The sequence below is a fragment of the Esox lucius genome, chromosome 5 (genome assembly GCF_011004845.1).
Source record: "Esox lucius isolate fEsoLuc1 chromosome 5, fEsoLuc1.pri, whole genome shotgun sequence".
In the NCBI taxonomy this organism is placed as follows: Eukaryota; Metazoa; Chordata; class Actinopteri; order Esociformes; family Esocidae; genus Esox; species Esox lucius.
Window position 1 is genome coordinate 16,627,034 of NC_047573.1, and position 21,673 is coordinate 16,648,706.

The 21,673-nt window shown below is 40.0% G+C and overlaps 1 protein-coding gene across 4 annotated transcripts in view; it reads left to right on the top strand.

Moving 5' to 3' along the window:
- Nucleotides 1-4,485: 4,485 nt before the first annotated feature.
- The window catches only part of abcc3 (ATP-binding cassette, sub-family C (CFTR/MRP), member 3), a 36,480-nt gene continuing 19,292 nt past the window's right edge, over nucleotides 4,486-21,673 (top strand). Inside the window, exons 1-7 of one of the 4 annotated variants that reach the window (XR_002196817.2) lie at nucleotides 4,486-4,845; nucleotides 18,731-18,907; nucleotides 19,053-19,178; nucleotides 19,495-19,632; nucleotides 20,335-20,460; nucleotides 20,559-20,620; nucleotides 20,951-21,082. Coding sequence is in view for 3 of the 4 variants with exons in the window: in XM_010895456.3 (XP_010893758.2) it covers nucleotides 4,810-4,845; nucleotides 18,731-18,907; nucleotides 19,053-19,178; nucleotides 19,495-19,632; nucleotides 20,335-20,460; nucleotides 20,559-20,620; nucleotides 20,951-21,082 (797 nt within the window). In the remaining variant the exon portion in view is untranslated. The remainder of the gene's footprint in view (nucleotides 4,846-18,730; nucleotides 18,908-19,052; nucleotides 19,179-19,494; nucleotides 19,633-20,334; nucleotides 20,461-20,558; nucleotides 20,621-20,950; nucleotides 21,083-21,673) is intronic. The other 3 variants (XM_010895456.3, XM_010895452.3, XM_010895453.3) reach the window with 3 other exon arrangements.

The following is a 21,673-nucleotide window of genomic DNA, read 5'->3' on the forward strand; positions in this document are numbered from 1 at the left end:
TGTTGTCAAAACGTCTAGGCGGAGTAAACCGAAATGAAACACAGACCTTTTTTGAAGCTATTCTAAAATTCCTTATGGAATTGCTGAATGGTGAAATGCAAAAAGAACCAGTATCACATGTTGCCGCTATGCTTTATGGGGATTATTGAGGTGTCAACTATGTCAGTCTATAGCCAATGCCTTCTATTCACAATAATATATAGCAGGGATATTCAACTCTTACACTACGAGGTCCGGAGCCTGTTGCTTAAATGTTTTCTATCTCATCATTAATTGTATCCACCTGGTGTCTCAGGTTAAAATAATGATGAGAGGGTTGTAATGAGAAAATGGGATGGAAATTGTTTTAATGTTCTGAGTTAAGTTTGGCCACTGGGGCGGGGAGAACCTTTATATTAGTTCTGAGCCTTAACACGCATCACTTTCCAATTAATGCTATTGGATTGAGATCTGCTGAAAGAGGCCACTGCCTTTAGGGAATTTAATTGCCATGAAAGGGTGTACCTGGTCTGTAACCATGTTCAGGTAAGTTGCACGTGTCAAATTCACGTCCACATGAATGCCCAGACCCAGAGTTTCCCCAGAGCGTCAAACTCCCTCCACCGGCTTGTCGTCTTCCCATAGTGCATCCTGGTACCATCACTTCCCCAGGTAAATGGCACAAACATACATGGCCGTCCACGTGATGTAAAAGAAAACAGGACATATCAGACCAGGCAACCTTCTTCCACTGCTCCAAGGTCCATTTTGGACACTCGCATGTCCATTGTAGGCGCTTTTGACGGTGGACAGGGGTCATCATGGGCACCCTGACCGGTCTGTGGCTATGCAGCCCCATACGCAGCAGGGTGTGATGTGCTGTGTGTTGCGACACATTTCTTCTGTAACCATCATTAACATTTTCTGTGACATTTTCTGTGCCACATTAGACCTTCTGTCAGCTCAGACCAGACCGGAATAGCCTTCGTTGCCCTCGCGGATCGATGAGCCTTGGGTTTTTGGTTTGTCCCTCCTCGGACTACTGTTGGTAGGTATTCACCACTGCTGACCAGGTGCACCTCACAAACCTTGACATTTCAGAGATGTTCTGACCCAGTTGCCTGGCCATAACAATTTGACCCTTGTCAAAGTCACTTAGGTCTTTGCTCCTGTCCATTTCACCTGCATCCAACACGTTGACTACGAGAACTGATTGTTCGCTTACCATCTAATGTATCCAGACGTTTGCCCTTGTTGGGAGATGATCAACATTATTCACTTCACTTATGAGTAGTCATAATGTTTGGGCTCATCAAGATCATTAACGTGTATAATTTGTTTAATTAAGTGGTGGTTTGCAACTAGTGAGACCATTGCAGAGTCATACTCGACTTGGCCTTTTAAATGTTTACGCCGTTTACCCAAAATGAAAGCAGTAATCTCTTACAGCAGACAATCCCTTTTGGGTTATGAATCATAAGCTACAAACTTATCTCTCAGCCTACTAGACCTGGGTTACTAACCCTGCCTGATTCCTTCAACTCCCAGTGACCCAGCAGAAGACGAAGGAAGGGTGGCCTCCAAGCTCGGTTGAAATGATGAGCAATGTAGCTTTCACTTACAAGTTTTCTGCTGGCTTATGTCCAATCGTTTGAGAACAAACTTTTTGAACTCAGACCAAGGCTTCAATCAGAGGAGAACCTAAGGGATTGCTGTGTCTTTGATCTAACAGAAACATGGCTGATGAAAATACACCCAACTATGCTTTACAACTGGACTGTATCTCCATATTTCGCCATTATTGAAAGACAGTTCCTGGTAAGAGCAGGGGAGGTGGGGTATGCATTATTTTGGAGAAAGATACAAAGTTGAATTTATGTATGGCAGAAGCTGAGTAAAAAGGTTTGTGTGCAGAGAAGGTTGGGAAGGGAGAGGACAGTAATATCCCAGTCTCACTAATGAGTTTCAGGAGTCGTGGACAGCTCAAGGACATACACTCACCTAAAGGATTATTAGGAACACCATACTAATACTGTGTTTGACCCCCTTTCGCCTTCAGAACTGCCTTAATTCTACGTGGCATTGATTCAACAAGGTGCTGAAAGCATTCTTTAGAAAAGTTGGCCCATATTTATAGGATAGCATCTTGCAGTTGATGGAGATTTGTGGTATGCACATCCATGGCACGAAGCTCCCGTTCCACCACATCCAAAAGATGCTCTATAGGGTTGAGATCTGGTGACTGTGGGGGCCATTTCAGTACAGTGAACTCATTGTCATATTCAAGAACCCAATTTGAAATGATTCGAGCTTTGTGATATGGTGCATTATCCTGCTGGAAGTAGCCATCAGAGGATGGGTACATGGTGGTCATAAAGGGATGGACATGGTCAGAAACAATGCTCAGGTAGGCCGTGGCATTTAAACGATGCCCAAAGGGGGCCTAAAGTGTGCCAAGAAAACATCCCCCACACCATTACACCACCACCACCAGCCTGCACAGTGGTAACAAGGCATGATGGATCCATGTTCTCATTCTGTTTACGCCAAATTCTGACCATCTGAATGTCTCAACAGAAATCGAGACTCATCAGACCAGGCAACATTCTTCCAGTCTTCAACTGTCCAATTTTGGTAAGCTCGTGTAAATTGGAGCCTCTTTTTCCTATTTGTAGTGGAGATGAGTGGTACCCGGTGGGGTCTTCTGCTGTTGTAGCCCATCCGCCTCAAGGTTGTGCGTGTTGTGGCTTCACAGATGCTTTGCTGCATACCTCGGTTGTAACGAGTGGTTATTTCAGTCAAAGTTGCTCTTCTAGCGGCTTGAATCAGTTGGCCCATTCTCCTCTGACCTCTAGCATCAACAAGGCATTTTCGCCCACAGGACTGCCGCATACTGGATGTTTTTCCCTTTTCACACCATTCTTTGTAAACCCTAGAAATGGTTGTGCGTGAAAATCCTAGTAACTGAGTAGATTGTGAAATACTCAGACCGGCCTGTCGGGCACCAACAACCATGCCACGCTCAAAATTGCTTAAATCACCTTTCTTTCCCATTGTGACATTCAGTTTGGAGTTCAGGAGATTGTCTTGACCAGGACCACACCCCTAAATGCATTGAAGCAACTGCCATGTGATTGGTTGATAAGATAATTGCATTAATTAGAAATTGAACAGGTGTTCCTAATAATCCTTTAGGTGAGTGTATACGCACATGGAATTACACTGTATGTACTCCAGTACATACAGACTCAGGGTAACAGGCAGGAACTTAATTTAACAGTAACTGTTGAGAAGTCACTGGACAGTTCTGTGGTTAAGATCAACAGGTATGGTTAAACTATATAACCAGCTTCTATTTAAGCTACAAGGAGCGAACTGACCTTCCGTTCAGGTGTAAATATTTTTCTTTACATGAGAGTAAAATAGAGACCCTTCACACATCACATATTTTTCATGTACTGTAATTATTCAGTTAAAGGTGGGAGAGCGGCAGGCTTAAGATCAATCCAAGTACTAGTCTAGCACACAGTTCTGATCTGTTCCAACCATCAGATTAGTTTAATAGATCTGGTACAAAAGCTAAAACAAAAGAAAAGATGAGTATATTTTCGCCATATTAATTATATTAATCATGATTGAATGGACCTCTTCAATTATGAGCAGAGAGCGACGAACCTCCCAGCAAAAGTGATTCTGTGCTAAAGGGAATTTCCTTACATATCAGAACTGCTCCACCTCTTGTCCTGGTGGTCAACCTGAAGTGATACATTTTGCCTACACAGCTACATTCAAGCATGATATGGGAGTTATTGTTTGGGTGTGTTTCTAGTTAGAAAAGAATATCAGATAAAAAAAAAGTCTCCAGATGAGGGAGGACCTTGTTCTTCTTAATTGGCTAGTTTAAACATGGGTGTTTCATGTGATAAAAGTCTGCACTCCTCTTGTTCAGAGTTATTAGGGAATCTTTCACAACTGGAGTTCCAATAAAGATGTGTGAATGTGCCTAGCACACTACAGAGCAGTTTCACCCACCACCTTCACACCATAGGTGCAGTGTTGAGGCAGTGATGAGGCTGAATCATTGCAAATATGGTGATAGTAAATGAAAAAAAGATTAAAACAGTTATACTGAACGAGGGGGTACAGAGGGGGTACTTGGCTTAGAGGGTGAGGTGGTGCCACAGGAATAACGGTGGGTTGCTTTGGGTTGTTTAATGTTAACTTGCCTTATCCAATCCATAACATTGCCAGGGTGGGTTGTTTTAGCGCGAATCGTGATAGGTTGACATCTGTGTTATATTAGACCATATCCTGGGTATTACAAAAAATACAAAGTTTACAGGAGCAATAAGGTTCTTCAGGGATTTGTGTTAAAGTCCAACATAAAATGACTACGACTGCCTGTTAGATTTATTTATTAGATTATGTACTGTAATATTCTATTCGATATTCTTGTCTTCGACACATGCTGTACTCTGTAACTTACTTGCAGAGTCATACTGATGTAGTTGCTTATACAGTATGAGGTGGGCGGGATCTGTAGGCTGCAACCAGGGAGATGGGCGTCGTACTCCTTACCTCTGAATGACTTTTCTCCCTCTATCAACAGTCACTTGAGGAAAAAGAGAGAAATTACGGAGGTTCTGAATTGGAGCCAAACTACTAAAAGTGAGATCTCAATTACAGGGGGTCTAGCTCCGCTGGTGTGTGTCTATTTTCGTGAGTGTACAAAGTCTCTGCATGTGTAATAACAAAAGACGGTAAAAGGAAGGAAGCGACCTGTTACGTCGGGAATAGGTCATTCTTTCGTCTTGCCGAAGCTCATTGGACATGGAGCACCTATGTGGATCAGAGCTTCCGTTCTGGGTAAGTACGGATGGCAAGCAGTTGAGTTCCCGGTCGTGGGCACCTCGTGCATATCACAAGAGTCTAAAACAAGGATGTTTCCGTAGTCTAAGTGTTTTCCCTGTATTTTTCACACGGAAGAATATTATTTTCTTGTGCGGCTACATTTTACTCTCTAACCAAAGTATCATGTTCTTGGGTTTAGAATGCTTGTTAGAACATACAGTTACACTGTAATCTATGCGATTTTAACATGACAACGAGCGCAACGAAAAAAGTGAAAGGGAAATGTTCGGTCTGTGTCATACGTAAACGGTGGTCTGTGTTTGTTTCGGTCTGTGAGTCTTGCGTAAACGGTAACCTACCCAGTGAACAAAATGATGTTAATAAACGTACTTTACATACTCTGATATTATTATTCTCTTTGGGTCGTTGTATGTACGTCCAGATTTCAACTTTCAACCGTTGTGTAGCCTAGATTCCGATTGGTAGTGATCATGTTCCAGGTTTTCTGACTCAGTCAACAGAGTTTATCTAGGCCTATACAAAGGTTACAGATGTATAGTTATTTATTTAACTAAGTCAAATGCACCAACCGTAAGTGTCTCAGGATACATGTGTATGTAAAAATTAACACTTTCAAATCATGCTTGGTTTTATGCTGTGCCCTCAGACCAGACCAAGTTGTCAGTCTAGACCAAATCTGAACCAATGATGGATGTCTGAATATGGGCCAAATCAAGGCTGTGGGGGATCATAGCAAATATCAACCTTTATAGACATTTGTGCCAAATCACTGGGTAGGCCAAAGCGTTCTAGCTTACCAATTGTCAACAAGCCACACTGCCAAATATATTCACTCCAGACACAATCAGCAGGCACAGCCTGTAATATAAAATCCTTACAATTTGTTGATTTTTATGTGAAACCACATACTGATGATATACTGACACTGACCTATCTGTTGGTGCTAGACTATAGATAGCTGATTTACCAGTACAGTCTGAATTTTGCCAACATGTGCTGATTGTGAAAGTACCTGAATGTTTGGGCCTGGAAAAATGTATTTACTACAGGCTCAGTTGGGACAGCCTAACTGACTTAACTTTTAATAGGTTTGTTTAAGCTGCCAAATTTGACTCTTACGGTTTTGTGTTCAGGGAGTGTGACGCACTTGTAGTTATTTCTATTGTAATACTTTCATTGACCTTTACGTTCAACCATTCAAAATCAATACCTAAACGTAACCGTCAAATGTTATGTTTGTGTAAACACTATCACTAACCATATAAATCAGCTAAGATGCTATGCAACATGGATTAATTAAATTGTCATACTATGCTGCAGTTCAGTTGTTTTTTTTTGCCATAGAAATTCATTTATTCAGAAGTTGATACTGTGGTGGGTAGTTTATGAAAAGATTACATTAGGTGAAGAGCTCAAGTGTTTGTGAGGCCTGGCTTGGCTTGGTTTAGGCTATTTCAAATGCCTTGTAATCCCCCTGGACCAACGGTCTAGCTCTTGGGTTGCGAGTGCAACACATCAACAGCGTCTTTCACATTAGTGAGCAGTAGACCTGTGGAAATTACGGTATCGGATCATTCCATTTTGTATCATTCATTTTCAAAGCACTTGATACCACTATAAGACTTCTACCTTCATCACTGAAAAATGTAAAAGTTGTGGTTATGTGTATAACATTATATTTCATACACAGATTTTCATAATGCATGAATACATATTTATTTCACATTTTGCCATTTAGACATTATTTTACACAATCTGAAGCATTTTATGATTTCTCTTTCATCAGATGGAACACGGCATACTTTTGAATACTGGATTTAGGATTGTATTAGGATCTTTTGTTACTAAAATACAGTGTGGTTGTCATCCCAATCATAGAAATATAATTTATAGAATTGACCAATATTTTCAGATTCAAACAAGTAGGTAGTACTCCATTTACATATTAAACGTGATTTATTTTTACTTCCAGATTGCTGTCCACCCAAAGTCATATGTTTCTTTGGATGGGAATATTTATTAGAGATGCCTATGGGAGGTCGATAGTTTAATTAATAACAATAGATATGTACAACCAAATCCCATCATTACATAAAATACAGTCTGAATCATTGCAAATATGGTAATAGTCATTGAAAAAAAAGATTTAAACAGTTCTACTGAACGAGGGGGTACAGAGGGGGTACTTGGCTTAGAGGTACTTGGCTTAGAGGGTGAGGTGGTGCCACAGGAATAAGGGCGGGTTGCTTTGGGTTGTTTAATGTTAACTTGCCTTATCTTATACAGCCCGGCAGTCTTTTCCATGGATTCCATTGTATTTTTACAGCAGAGCAGGATAACCCTGTCCTACTGCATTCTCAATTAGTAGAAAATAGTAGTAACAACTAAATGTCAATCGTACAACATGGGCGTTTCATTCTCATTTTACTAGGCCTATTACTTCTAGAATTTGAGATTAGGTCGATAATTTGTCTGAAGAACCAATCGATCATATAAAATATTTGGAACCCCATCTCAATTGCATTAATTGCATTGCTGTATTGTGTACACATTGATGTGCATTTTTTCATCAGCGTACACTGTCACATTGATGTGATGGTCGGGATATTTAGATTCATCATTGAGCTTCAGCCAATCCATAACATTGCCAGGGTGGGTTGTTTTAGCGCGAATCGTGATAGGTTGACAACTGTGTTATATTATACCAAGTAAAATGTAAGACACTATAAACACACTGCCATAAGGAGCAGATGACTACTCGGGCGCAGATAGGATTTTTTAACTGGGGGGGACCAAGCTGTCAGCAAATGATTTAAACTCAATTCGTTATTTTGCGTAATTTGGGCTTTAACTAGTGCTCAAGTAGTTACTTTGTGTAATTTGGGCTAATGATTTGCACTAAAAAGCTGTCTTTATCTACTGTGGCTGCCTTCCTGCAGATCCTCACTTGACTGACTTGGGCCTGCCTTACTGTCATCAGAAATTGCCTGCAGGCCAGGAGGACAACATTTTAAATCTTATAATTTCAGTTAACCCTCTATACCTCTATAGAATTTCAAAACAATGTGAAATACATCATATTCCTGAGAATTAATGGCTAAAACTACTATTTCAAATGTCTAAGAATAACTCAAAATTTTAAATGTAAGTGTTAATTACAAGTTTGTTGCGATTTATAGATTAGAAATATCTTTCAAATGATGTATGACATATTAAGAAATGTTTTTCATCATTTTTTATTTAATTTAAGAATCTATATCCTCCGTTTTTCCGTACAATAAAAATAAAAATGATTTATTGCTATAAGAGGATGTCAATAGTTTATGTAGGCCTTTATTTGTTGTTTGCATAAACTTTGCACCACACAAATTTACTTGTTATAATTATTTTTATAGTGGCTTACACGACAGTGAACATACTTCAGTCGATTTATACAGTACAATGGGTTAAATGATAAGATTAAACATTATTTCCTATATAGATTTATCCAACCATTCTTTTTGTGTTCATTCATTATTTGCCTCTGTCCACTCACCTAAATGCATAGTTATGGTCTCCACATTTTGCTGTGTTTGCTAAGTGCAAAAGCCTCCTTGCCATTATTGTCAAACTAGCCATTCTAATCTGCCACATCTGGGAAAGTCAACAGGCATAGGATACTTACATTGATTGTTTTTTGTCTCTTCATTGCCTTTATGTGGCATTTATACAGTCGATTCAGATCAGAAAATCACAGACTCAGCTCAGTCATAGATGGTATATGATCACTATGGTAACCGGTTACCGCTCCTATAGGCACGATTGAGGCACCTACCAGCTCCTCATAGGACCCCGGCGACGCCTCACTCAGGAGTCGTAGCACACACACACAGAGAGTGAGTGTAAACAATGGTTAGTCCTCTGTTTTACCAATTTCTTTCGCCTTTCGTAGCGATAGTGAGGGCGGGGGACGGATCAGGTCTGTATGAATCTGGGGGGGGGTCATGTCTCCCCCGTCCCTAGTGCCATCTGCGCGCCTGTGACTACTCCATTGTGTTGCCCAAGCCATTAATCAAATCAATAGACCATATTTAATACGTTTTAAACCACCATGCCATTTATATTTATAACAGTCATTTGTGTTTCCTTTGATCTTGTTTTGGTCCAGAAGAAGGCTTTTATACCTCTTCACCACATTAATTGTTGCAGAGAGGACTCACCATCTTCATCTGTTAACTGTTTTTAGAATTTCTAGGATGATAATCACCAGAAAAAGACCAGTGAGTAAATTAGGTATTCTTTGGCCTACCTCCATGAGTCACTTACTTCAGCATCAGTCGATGTGGCAAGTCCAGACATGGGCTTCATATTCTCTGAAAATACTAATGATACCTATGCTTAACTTGTCCTGAAGGGATACTATATATTTATCAGCTGTTCTGATGTGTACTTGCTAATGTATTTTGGATCGTTGTATTGCTGCATGGCACATTGATGGATGACCTGACATTGTTATTTATATTCTGTAATTTCTGATAAAAAGCAGCTTGACTTCACCCAGGATGACATTTTCTCTTGGCAGCAACGCATTCTCAAAACATCACATTAAAATCCATGCTTGGCTGTTGATATGGGGTCGATACTGTGGAATGCAGTGTTTAGTTTTCAGCAGACATGAGAAGCGCACAAGGAGCAGCAGACACAGTGATCGGAGCTATCAGATTGGCTAGTGTTATGCAGGGCTACGCTGTAGGTGTACTTCATGTGTGCCAGTCGACTAGGCAAATGTATCTTCAGACTCATAAAATGGGAACACTTTGCAGAGCAGTTGAAACAATTAGACATACCTGTAACTAAGACAATTTGGAAAAAGTTGGAATGTGAGGCATTATCATTGGGTTTTCATAGAGATGTTTGCTTGTCAACTGGGAATGCTGTGGAGATCAACTACTTACTGAGCTAATCGACCAAAACCACAGCAGAGTGCAAAAGTCTTAGGCCATCTTCCCATGTTCTACTTCCTGGCAGAGGGCTGCAGGTTCTCCTTAAGTATCTGACAGTATTTTCCATTTTTCCTTCTATCCTGACAAGTGCTCCAGTCCCTGCTGAAGAGAAACATCCCCACAACAGGATGCTGCCACTGTCTTGCTTTACTGTAGCCATGGTGTTCTTTGGGTGGGAGGATGTATTGGGTTTCTGCCTGACATAATTTCATTCAAGCCAGAATGTTCAGTTTTGGTCTCATCTGACCTCATCACCTTTTGCCACTTGGCCTCAGAATCTACAATGTGCTTTTTGCCAAAGCTCAAACAAGGGTTGATGATTGTGGTCACATTGAACAGTCTTTGCTTTGAATTGCACTACTAAGCAGTATGAACAACTGCTTTTATTCTGAACTAATCAAGGTCACAACAATTGATCACAGATGGGAGCTAGTTAGGTTGATTTATGATCTGGGAGGTGTTTGGTTATATGTCAGCAAGTTCACAATTGTATTTCTAAGGGGGGTTTTCACTTATCCAAATAGGGTAATTTACAGTTTAATTAAAAAAAATGTACTTGGATATTGTGGGTTACTGTGTCTTGATAAACATGTAAAAAGTCTGATCTTGTGTTATTTTAATTTTATTGTAAGGCAATAAAAGGTGAACATTTTAAACATTTAATTCCAAAATCAATGTATTTAGTTTGAATTTCTGTTACAATCAAAAACCAAACATGGCAACAAAGAAAAAATGAACTGACCCCTGTTGAAAAGTCTGCATACCCTTGGTTCTTAATACTGTGTATTGCTCCCTTTAGCATTAATGACAGCGTGCAGTCTTTTGTAATAGTTGTCTATGAGGCCTTGAATTCTTGCAGGTGGTGTAGCTACCCATTCTTCTTGGCAAAATGTCTCCAGGTCATGCAGAGTCTTTGGTCGTCTTGCATGAACCGCACGTTTGAGATCACCCCAGAGTGGCTCGATGATATTAAGGTCAGGAGACTGTGATTGCCACTCCAGAACCTTCACCTTTTTCTGCTGTAAGCACTTAAGGGTCAACTTGGCCATGTGCTTAGGGTCATTGCTGTGCTGGAAAGTCCAAGAGTGTCCAATGCGCAGCTTTCGTGCAGAAGAAAGCAAATTGTCTGCCAGTATTTCCTGATAAGATGCTGCATTCAACTTGCCATCAATTATCACAAGATTCCCTGTGCCTTTAGAGCTCACACACCCCCAAAACATCAGTGAGCCACCACCATGCTTCACCGTGGGGATGGTATTCTGTTCACTTTCGTCTTGTTGACATCTCCAAACATAGCGCTTATGGTTGTGACCATAAAGCACTATTTTGGTCTTGTCACTCCAAATTAGTGTGCCAGAAGCTGTGAGGTTTGTCAAGGTGTTGTCGAGCATATTGTAACTGGGCCTTTTTATGGCATTGCCACAGTAGGGGCTTCTTTCTGGGCAGCTCGACCATGAAGCAAATTTCTGTTCAAGTATCATCGTATTGTGCTCCTTGAAACAACCACACCATCATTTTCCAGAGCAGTCTATATTTCTCCTGAGGTTACCTGTATGTTTTTCTTTGTATCCTGAACAATTCTTCTGGCAGTTTTGGCTGAAATCTTTCTTGGTCTACCTGACCTTGGCTTGGTATCAAGAGATCCCTGAATTGTCCACTTCTTAAGTGATTGAACCGTGCTGACTGGCATTTGCAAGACTTTGGATATCTTTTTATATCCTTTTCCATCTTTATGAAGTTCCATGACCTTCTAACACAGGTCTTTTGACAGTGGGGGGGGGGGGGGGGGGTCTGCGGAACAGTTTAAATGTGGAATATCTCAGGCACTCTAATCTATTTTATAGAAAGTATTATTTTAAAAAGTAACTTAAATATTAACTGCAGATTTCCACTGGTCATTTTTGCATTTATCTATGATTGTAGTACAGTAAAAATGTTGCCCCTGTAAGGCCAAAAAATTTAATTAGGACATTCAGTTCCAGTTTCAGTTCCATTTACTTTTATTTAAGAGAAAGCATTTTGATTAATTGATATTCCATTGTTACTTTGTAGACTCCATCAGTGTTTTAACAAGTTAAATATCTTATAAAAGTTCTTCCCACTGCCAGTGGCATTCCAAACTGTTTTTGAACGCTCATCATCAAATTCATGAAAACAAAATACTGTAACCAATTATCTTTGCTTGTGCAAGACTGCTATAGTTTGACTCTCAGGATGGTATAAACCTGTTAGAATTAAAAATAAATTCTGCTGAACTTCTATTTTCTGGTAGAGCATGAACTTTTTGGAGCGGGTCACCAACTCGATGTTTATGGAGGATAACAGACTTTTCTGAGGTCACACCCGGTTTCTTTTCACTCTGGGAAGGGGACACCGTGCAGTGTTCAACTGTAATGGACATATCTTGGAGCAGACAGGCCTTCCCCTGAAGGAATAGTAGCTTATAGGCCATGGGAGGATATGATGCAGTTCAGTGACTTAGATGAGGGCTCACTGAACAAGTCTTGGTTGAGTGAGAGCCCTCTTGAAGCCTAACTGGTAAAGATGATGGATCTGAGAGTGTTTTGGAAAGGAAGAGGCAGAATGAATACCAGCCTGTTGTTTTTGATGTCAGACAGGTCAAATGTTGGTGTCTTGAGGCCATCTTGTCAGAGCAGATGCAGATATTGCCAGTGGTCAGAGGTTGTGTTGGTGGGTATGACAGGTTTTTGTCATACCTACCAACACAATCTGCTTCGCCTAAACTGGCTCTTGAAAAAAACTTGCAATATACCTTTAGGATTATGCTGATCTGTCAAAACTTCAGGAAAAGAGATTTGCTAGCTGTACGGTCGCAGCCAACTAATCCACCATTTCCTGTTTTCACTTCTGGTCCTGGCTCAGAGCCTAGAGTCAGCCCTGATTTATACCTTACACACAAGCAGCATGGGCAGAGCCTATGGCTTACTCTTGGCAATCCAGGGGTGGAACGTACTACTGACCTTAGATGAGTGTTATGGGGAAGCTACCTGAACATTAGTTAATATTCCATTGCTCCAGCTGACAGTTCAGTAGTCGTAACATGGGACACATGGTGCAATGCACTAACAAAACAATGATTTAATTGTCTGCATCCTCAGACAATTTCATAGCATCCATTCTAAAGAATGTTTACCTCCATTATTACTTAGAAGTAAAAAAAAAACAAAGAAAAAAAAACAAGGGAGATTTCTTTGAATCCTTAATCATTAGTAATGTCCACATCTTCAGATCATAAATCAAGTTAGAAATCTGATTACAGCATTCAGTGCAGTGACCTTAGAGCCTATTTAGAGTACTACAGTTTTAATTACAACACATTTCCAAAAAAGTTGTGACACTGTGTAAAAAGTCAAAAATATATGCCCATTTTCAATTTCATGCCAACCAACATGTTTCAAAAAAGTTGGGACAGGGGCATGTTTTACCACTTCACTGCCGGCCGCTACTGAGTTCTAAAGATTACATATAGCTCCGTGGGTGTCGGAGTGGAACGAGTGGTGATGTAAGAAGTCTGGTCTTGCTCCATGTTTAAGAAGAATCAAGCAAAGGAAAAAAAAACTGTCACTGCCACGCAACTGAAAATATCTCACATTGCCACCGAAACAATTATACAATCACGGTCTATAGACTTCGATGGAGAGCGCCATGTTACTGTAGTTACCAGGTAAACAACTTTGTCAGTGAGTTTATATGTCTTCAAGGTCAGGGGTCGAATAAAAGGCTTCATGAGAGCATTCGGGGATCTTCAAAACACTGAAAATCTGTCTGTGATGTTAATATGACCTGTATTGTTGGTAGTGCTGACCAGTTGAACAAAACCTGATAAAGAAAATTACTTATGATCTGCTAGTACAGTAGTTTGGATGGAGGAACGAGAGCAAACATGATAGGTTGGGTGTGTTGGAGAGTAACTTTATGTTAGAAGGGGCATGCAGACAGTGTTATAAGAGATCTTTGTTTGACACGTGGTGTCAACAACAGTGGGATTCCATTGGATATACCTACTGTGCTGTAGCCTATTCCATGTTACCATGGCACTACCAGGTTCTAGCTAGGCATTCAGCTGTAATGGAACAAAAGCCTACACACCCAATAACCCCGCAGGTTGTTTTATAAATTAAAATGGTCCTTTGCGTGTCCCTTGGGTGAGCAGAGTTGTAGGTTGACCAGTATGAAAACGCATGCACTCACCAGTGTCGCTCTGAATAAGACTGCTAAATAACCTAAATGTTTCGTGGAATACTGTTGATGACTCATTACATTTCTAATTGCCTTGGAAATAGCGGTCATTCTAACCACTCACCTCAGCTTTTTTGGTATGCATGAGAAAATCGGCTCGTAAAAGAGGCCGTCTAGTGACTTTGGCGAATGATGAATAAATTATAAACTTCCTGTTTTTGATTGTATGTTTAATATGTTGTTTATTTGTTTTTGGTAACCAACCTAGCCTACTGTAGTAATCGCCTATATATGCAAGATGCTGACTTGGGCTGAACGAGGATTTATGTTACACAGAGATGATGCAAATCTAGCTAGCAGGTACAATTAAGCTAATACTGTGAGGCTGTCACTATAGCTGAGTTGTCCGTGAGATGTATGGCATGACGTCAATGATGATATATGTTCATCATGCTCGCAAGAAAATCTTTGATGGGATAACCCGTGAAACCTGACCTTCATAAGAACACGGTTTTAGACTGACCACTTCATTCGCCTCAACGGCACTGAAGCTGTGGGGGATTTATTAGACAGGGAAAACTCTAAAGAAGAGTTACGGCCAAACCTGGTGTAAGAACTGCAAATTAAAAAATACGTTTAACATTGAGAAAAGCTTAGGCGGAGTGAGGAGTCGCATTTTAGATGTCTCGTTTATTTGGATTTTAAACGGAAATTTGATTAGTTCTGAAATACACTGTACCTCTTCACGTCTTGGCACAAAAAAGGTAAAACACCCACTCCCTATCCTGTGCTGCCCATGAAAATATCAACCTGTTGGGGCAAGTCAATAGAGAATGTGCTTTATGTGTTCCTAATGTGTTAAGAAATCTGCATACTTTCTGGTACGACATTCCACGGTGCAAAGTTACAAGTCATGCTCATACTTCCTTTTTTTTCACTTTCAGCCAGATGGTGTGTTTTGTATATTACGTTCGTGAGAAGTTGTTGTGGGAGAAAAATGCTATATTCTGACTATTGACTGGTCTGAGTTGATGTCAAGACTTTGTCAGAATGATAGAAGTTAGCAAACGTTTGCCCTTATTCTGTAGTAAGAGGAAGGTGACATTCCTTTTGAAGAAACAGGGCTGTAAACGTACAGTACTTCCCTATCGCATATGGGATGTGATATTTGTTCTCTTGTTCATTAGTGGAACACTAAAGTATTTAAGAGAGGCGGCTAATCGCTACTCCCCTCAGGCGGTTTATGGCCCACTTCAATCAACATACTGATTTTCTTGAGTATTGCATAATAGGCTACAACAGCTTATAGTTCTAACACTGTAAAAGTGTGAACAAGTTTGACACATCTTATTTTCAGTATGACCATCTGTAAAACAGCTCAACCCAGTTGTAAAACCTCTTAATAATGCAGTAATTTACTGCATGTACAACAGTTAGACTATAGTAATAAATCCATGTATTACTATGTGCTGTTTTTCTAGAAGGCAGATTAAGATACACATAAACCTACACTACATTATCCCTAGTGCTAACCATCAGGCATACTTGGGGTCAATACAAAAAAACTGGTAAACACTTAGTTTAACAATAGCTTGTAAGTCCTATTTAAAATCCAGTATGTTTTTAGAAAGGTATCTAAGAATACTTGAGCCAGATCCACTTGATTATGCCTTGAGTATGAACTTCAATTTCCAATCACCCCTGGATAGTACTTGACAGGTGCTACTTTCATTTGAGCAACAAAATGAAATAATTCCCAAAAATCTGCAAATGAATGGCTTTTGTATAGCCAATTAAATCTCACCAAATGTGTCAATAAAAAAGGACTGTGCTTATTAAACCCCCTGCAGTTCGATAATAGATAATTAAAAATATTTCTGAAGTGAAAACTGTGAGAAATTGTTTTTTAATACATAACATCTAGACTAATTTCCAATTCATTTAAGCTTGGGGACTAGTGTTGTTGCTGTAACGTGAAAATAATGCAATACTTTCTGCAATGGGCTTGGCTGCCTGTGGTTACGCTAATAAATCATGGAGCAAACTTGCCCATGAAAGGTAAGCAGAAGTGTCTTTTGGTACAGATATGTATCTATATGTGGCTATACAGGCCACTGTAAATTGAAATACTGGAAATTTTGTAATTAATAACTATTTCCTTCTTGTTTTAGTCTCATATTCTAAAAGCGCCCTTTCTCTAAACCACAACCTATCTGATAACCTGGCTAGTATTCTATAATGTATAGAGGAAAAGCAAAGACCACACTTTTTGACACACTGAGTTTGTCAGTGTCTTACAGTTTTGTTTGTTCAACCTCAGGGTGTGTGGCTGTTTCCTAGTGGGATTTGCGTGTGATATTTGCGAGTGATATAGTTAAATAATTATCCCACTGGGGAACAGGCTAGCAGAACATGCTTTGTGGGACAACGTCACGCTGTCGGCATGGTTACAGTGTTTGTCTTATTAGCCAAGCTACAGACCAAAGCGTTTTTATTTACACAACCAGCCTGTACTTTATTTATTCCAATGTCCTGTCTGCACGATTCCGTCAGGGTCTGTTTTTTTTATATGGCCTATTGAGCAAATGGGTCAAATGTAAAGGCCAGTCATTATACAGGATGTCACTAGGTCAACTGGTTATCGATAGACACATACGATGCATGGATTAATCTGGTTGAATTGGAAGGAATGATAAGGTTGTGTCTATGTGAGGCTTGGGCTTTTAAAGCGCATCTGACCATATGTACCTTGAATAAGTGTGACAGATGAATGTGTACAAATAAATGAAGTCTTTCTTAGCCTAGTGGCAAATATTTATCAATTTTGCTGTCCAGCTGTGGTCACACACTCCGGTGTTATGCATAAGAGTATGAGGAGGCGCTTTGGATGTGTTATTTGCAGTTAATGTGCATGATCTTAGAGAAAAGACATGGGGAAGATCAGGGTCCACTCCTCACAGAAACACCCACATCTGTCATGGGTGTCGACAGACAGAAAGATGGGCAGCTGTGTTTATCTACTGAGGTAGTACTCTGTTCTGCCACTGCCTGGTCCCTAAAAGCTGCCAAACCATAGGTGTTTGATACAGTATGCTTTATGAATGCCTACTCTTGCTGTTCATGAAAAGACAAAATCATCCATTTATATTTTACACAGGCTTTTGGGATGGTTTTCGGCATTTACAATCCCCACACTTTGGTTGTGTTCATTTTGCTATAATGCCTGATGATTACATCCTTAACATGCACATAGTAGCAGTCATAAGGATATTTTAACACTGATATCGGTTTTTGACTGATGATTTGAACAGTATGTTTATTGACAAATTATCTTTGATCTTATTATTGTAACTATGCCAACCTCTTATATATTTCTTCTTTGAGGCCAGACCTGCCAACAGTAATTAAACAAACTTAGACCCTGTGAGAAATATGATTATTTCATTACGACTGTATCTTTGTTATGACTCTCTGCCTTGTTGCCCAGTCTCACCGACTCTGGTTGAATTAACTTGGCTATATTGATATAAAGTTGAGTTAAAGACATGTTCAAGAGTTTTGAAAAATAACTTCATCACATTGTAAGTAAAAACACTAACAACAAAAAAACTGTCCATAGTAGATCTTCATACTTTCATTTCTCCATTTCAGTAGGTTACATTTATCTGGAAACCAAGCAGAAAGTAATTTGATCTAAAGTTGGCATTGTAGAAACACTATGAGGATCAGAGCCCATCAGAAACACTATGTTCTAAACTTTTATCTGCTAAATAGAAATCTATGAAAATAAATCAGTGCTATAATCATTACACAACAAGTATGCTACAACTTAAAATGTTATGAAATTACAATATCACATTGCTTAAAAATGACATCTTAGCAAAACTAAACATTCTTCTAGCGCTCTCTTCAACAAACCATAAGATGAAGAGACAAGTGTATGCGGTTGAGTTCACATGTTTCTCATATCTATAATCAAAACCATGTTGGTGCGAACTTTCTGTGCTTATAATTTTAACTTGCATCGGTTTTAGTATGGCAAAATGATTGTGACTGCTCTTCTTAATTTTGACTCAGAAGCAGGCACTTAAAGTTGCTTATTTTGACGTTAATGCATTAAGTTTAATTATTGTTAGACGCTTCAGTGTCTTCTCGAGTTCAATCTAATGCCCAAGCTGTGGTTTTCCTTTATACATTTCCATGAACATTTAAAATACGTAAACAATCCCTTCTAGTAACTAAGAAATTCTAATATGCAAAAGCATATGAGCCTGCTGTTTTTATCCCACATTATACATGGTTGGACAGACTCCACAAGCTTGCTTGAGTGCCGACAATATTTGGTTCTGAGAATATATATATATATATATATATATATAAAAAACTGGTGGTCTTGGTGCAAACACAAATTCTGTATATGTTTAATTAGCATCTGGATATTTTTATTATGAAACTTCAATATGTTTAATAAAGACACCTGGATACATGTAATGATGAAACTTGAGTATGTTTAGTAATGACACCTGGTTATGTTCAGTAATGCCACCTGGATATGTTTTAATTATGACATGTTGTCTTCATCACTCTGGCCAAAATTCAAGCACTGTACAGTTTTTCAGATGGCCCACACTGGATAGGTGTTTGATGATTTGAGGCTGACTATCGGTCTCATCTCATTGGTCTTTATCTTATTGCAGGTAGCCAATGAGACGCTCCACACAGACAGCCCGGACCTGCCAGTCTGTTTTCAACTGTCAGTGTTGTCATGGCTGCCTTGTGTGTACCTCTGGCTTGCTTGCCTTCCTTACCTCTTCTACCTCCAGAGGAACAACAAGGGCTACATCATGATGTCCATGCTCAACAGAGTCAAAACGGTGAGGGGCCACACCCACACAATGTCGCTGGAGGTAGACCATGTCTATACAAGGCTGTCCAGCCAGTTCATTTAGGTACGGTTGAAGTTACTCCAGACAATCTTTGGGTCACCATTTCCTTCGGTTGTCCTCTCTGTGCTTCCAGGTCTTTGGGCTGGTGTTGTGGATTGTGTGCTGGGCAGATCTCTTTGGTACCTTCCATGAGCTGCAGCAGGGAAAGACACAGGCACCCATCTACTTCGTCACACCGCTAGTGGTCGGCATGACAATGGTACGCAGCGAACAGGATGTGGTATTTTTAAACATGCCGTACAGTAATAAAGTGAAGTGTCACAGAGAGACCAGAATGGTTCCTACAGATTCCATCAATCATGTTTTGTGTTGTTAAATAATTAGATTGTCCTAGTTTACCTGTTGCTTTTACTGTGTTTTGTTCTACAGTGCAGAGTTTTATTAAATCTGTCTCCTGCGCTATGCTTAAGTGAGCGAAGGACCAATGGCAGAGCTGAGACGCTCCTTACATGCCCCGTGTGTTTGTGTTCATTCAGCCCTTCGCTCCCTTTCAATCCCTCTCCTCTTTATCTCAGTTGCTAGCTACGTTTCTGATCCAGTTTGAGAGGTTGAAAGGGGTCCAGTCGTCAGGGGTCCTCTTCATATTCTGGTTCCTGTCAGTGCTGTGTGCCATTGTGCCTTTCCGCTCCAAGATCATACTGGCCAAAAGCGAGGTGAGATCAGAATTAAACTTGTACTGTACAGGTGGAGGTAAAGTAGTTTTAAAATGTATAGATGCAGCATATCCATCTGGCACTGCGCTTCCTGTCATCCCAGTCTAAAAACATCTGAAATGACTAATGACTGGTTGTTTTGGGGGTTAAGCAGGGACTGGGTTCTGTGGGGTGGATGTGAGAGGGAATGTGCAATGGGTATAGACAAGATGATAGGGACTGTTGTCCTAGAGACCTGCGGGGCCTAGCCAACTTATCTATCCTAACCTAATCTGGTGAGCTGCAGGGCTGGCTCATATTTTAACATAATAAAACACACTAACAGCTAGCCAAAGCACAACTGGGGCCAAGGCCGGTCAAACCAGGCCAGCATCGGTCCTGGGCTCTGCTCTTGCTGTTTTTGATCCCATTGATCCTACCAATTACTCCCTAGTTTTATACAGTATTTGATTTAAAAGGACTCAAGGGCTTATGGTTAGGTAGACAAAACAATGGTTTTGATTGTGGACAAGTGGATGACTTTGTTATTTATAGCTTGTCTGGGTTAAGGGAACTAATCATAGACACAGTATGTAAGAGAGCAGTTTCAGAGATGAGGACGGTTGTTGTATTGTCTGTACGTCAGCCCCCTGAACACATTTCTTTCATAACAAAGTGGGGTCCAAAAAGTTAATAAAGCCTTTTTTCCATCTTGTTTTTCAGATTGGGATAACAGACAAGCTCCGTTTTACCACTTTCTATTTCTACTTTGCTCTAATCGGAGCCGAGCTGATCCTCTGCTGCTTTAACGAGAAACCCCCCCTCTTCTCGGATGTAGACACTGATCCTGTGAGTTTACACAAACCTGCCTATACAAGGCTGACCTGAAGTTATCTTAGCTTTGGCATGTGGACTCTATTCTTACTCTGCCTTTTTCCTTTTCTCAGAATCCCTGTCCTCAAACAACTGCCGGCTTCCTCTCCACTGTGACCTTTTGGTGGTTCACCAGGTAACATGATTTCCACCTGTACAACACACAGCCACAGCAAGTACAGCTCTGTAAAAAAAATGAAGAGACCACTGCACCTTTTTCTTTCCCTAACAAAAAAGTATTTTGTTCCTCAATCAAAACCTTCCTTTACGACTGTATGTCCTTGTCCCTTCATTGTGTCTGTCTTATATAGCTGCCTAATATTTAAGTATTTAATTCCCTCAAAAGATGAGTAAACAAACGGCTAACAACACTCTTAATGCACTGGTTCACTGGATAGTGAGGAAGGCTTTTTCCAAAGACCTGGTCTTCATGAAGTTCTTCTAATGTGTTGTTTATCTCCCCCAGAATGGCCATCAAGGGCTATAAGAACCCTCTAGAAGCCAAAGACCTGTGGTCACTGAACAAGAGGGACAGCTCAGAGCAAGTTGTTCCCAAGCTGCTGCGCGAGTGGGAGGTGGAGCAGGCCAAGGCTCACAGGTAGGAAAAAAGCTAGAGCTTTTAAATACAACATTAGAATACAAACAACATTAGAAGGAATACAATCATTATTATACCTTTAACAGCATGTATTGGAAGAAAAACAATAGTCGGCATTGGACAACATGTGGCAAAACAAAATCACTGAGCAAAAGAGGAGGATACAGAGAATGGTTTAGATTTAATGTCTGTGGACAAGTCTTAAGAAGCATCCTTGACAGCACTGGCTGATATTACTTTGATGCATCATAGATGCCCACCCTTTTCCATTATGTAAACCATATATTGATCCCAAACTTTCAACATATTAAATCAGTTGAAATTTGAATATATACCAAGAGCCTGCGTCACTGGTAGAACTGAAGTATTTCCGCTCTAGGGCAGGATATATGTCAAAATTGGGGTGAGTCTTTCCTGGTGCAAATAGAAACCTGGTAACTTCATAGCTAAGCATATTAGTTAAAGTATAATTATCTTTATTATCTCTCATTCATCATTTGACCCTCTTAATTTACCCAGTTTTATGAATGTGTAGGAAGTTTTTATGCTCATGTTCATTGACACCCCTTAAATCAACAGTAGTTTGCACTA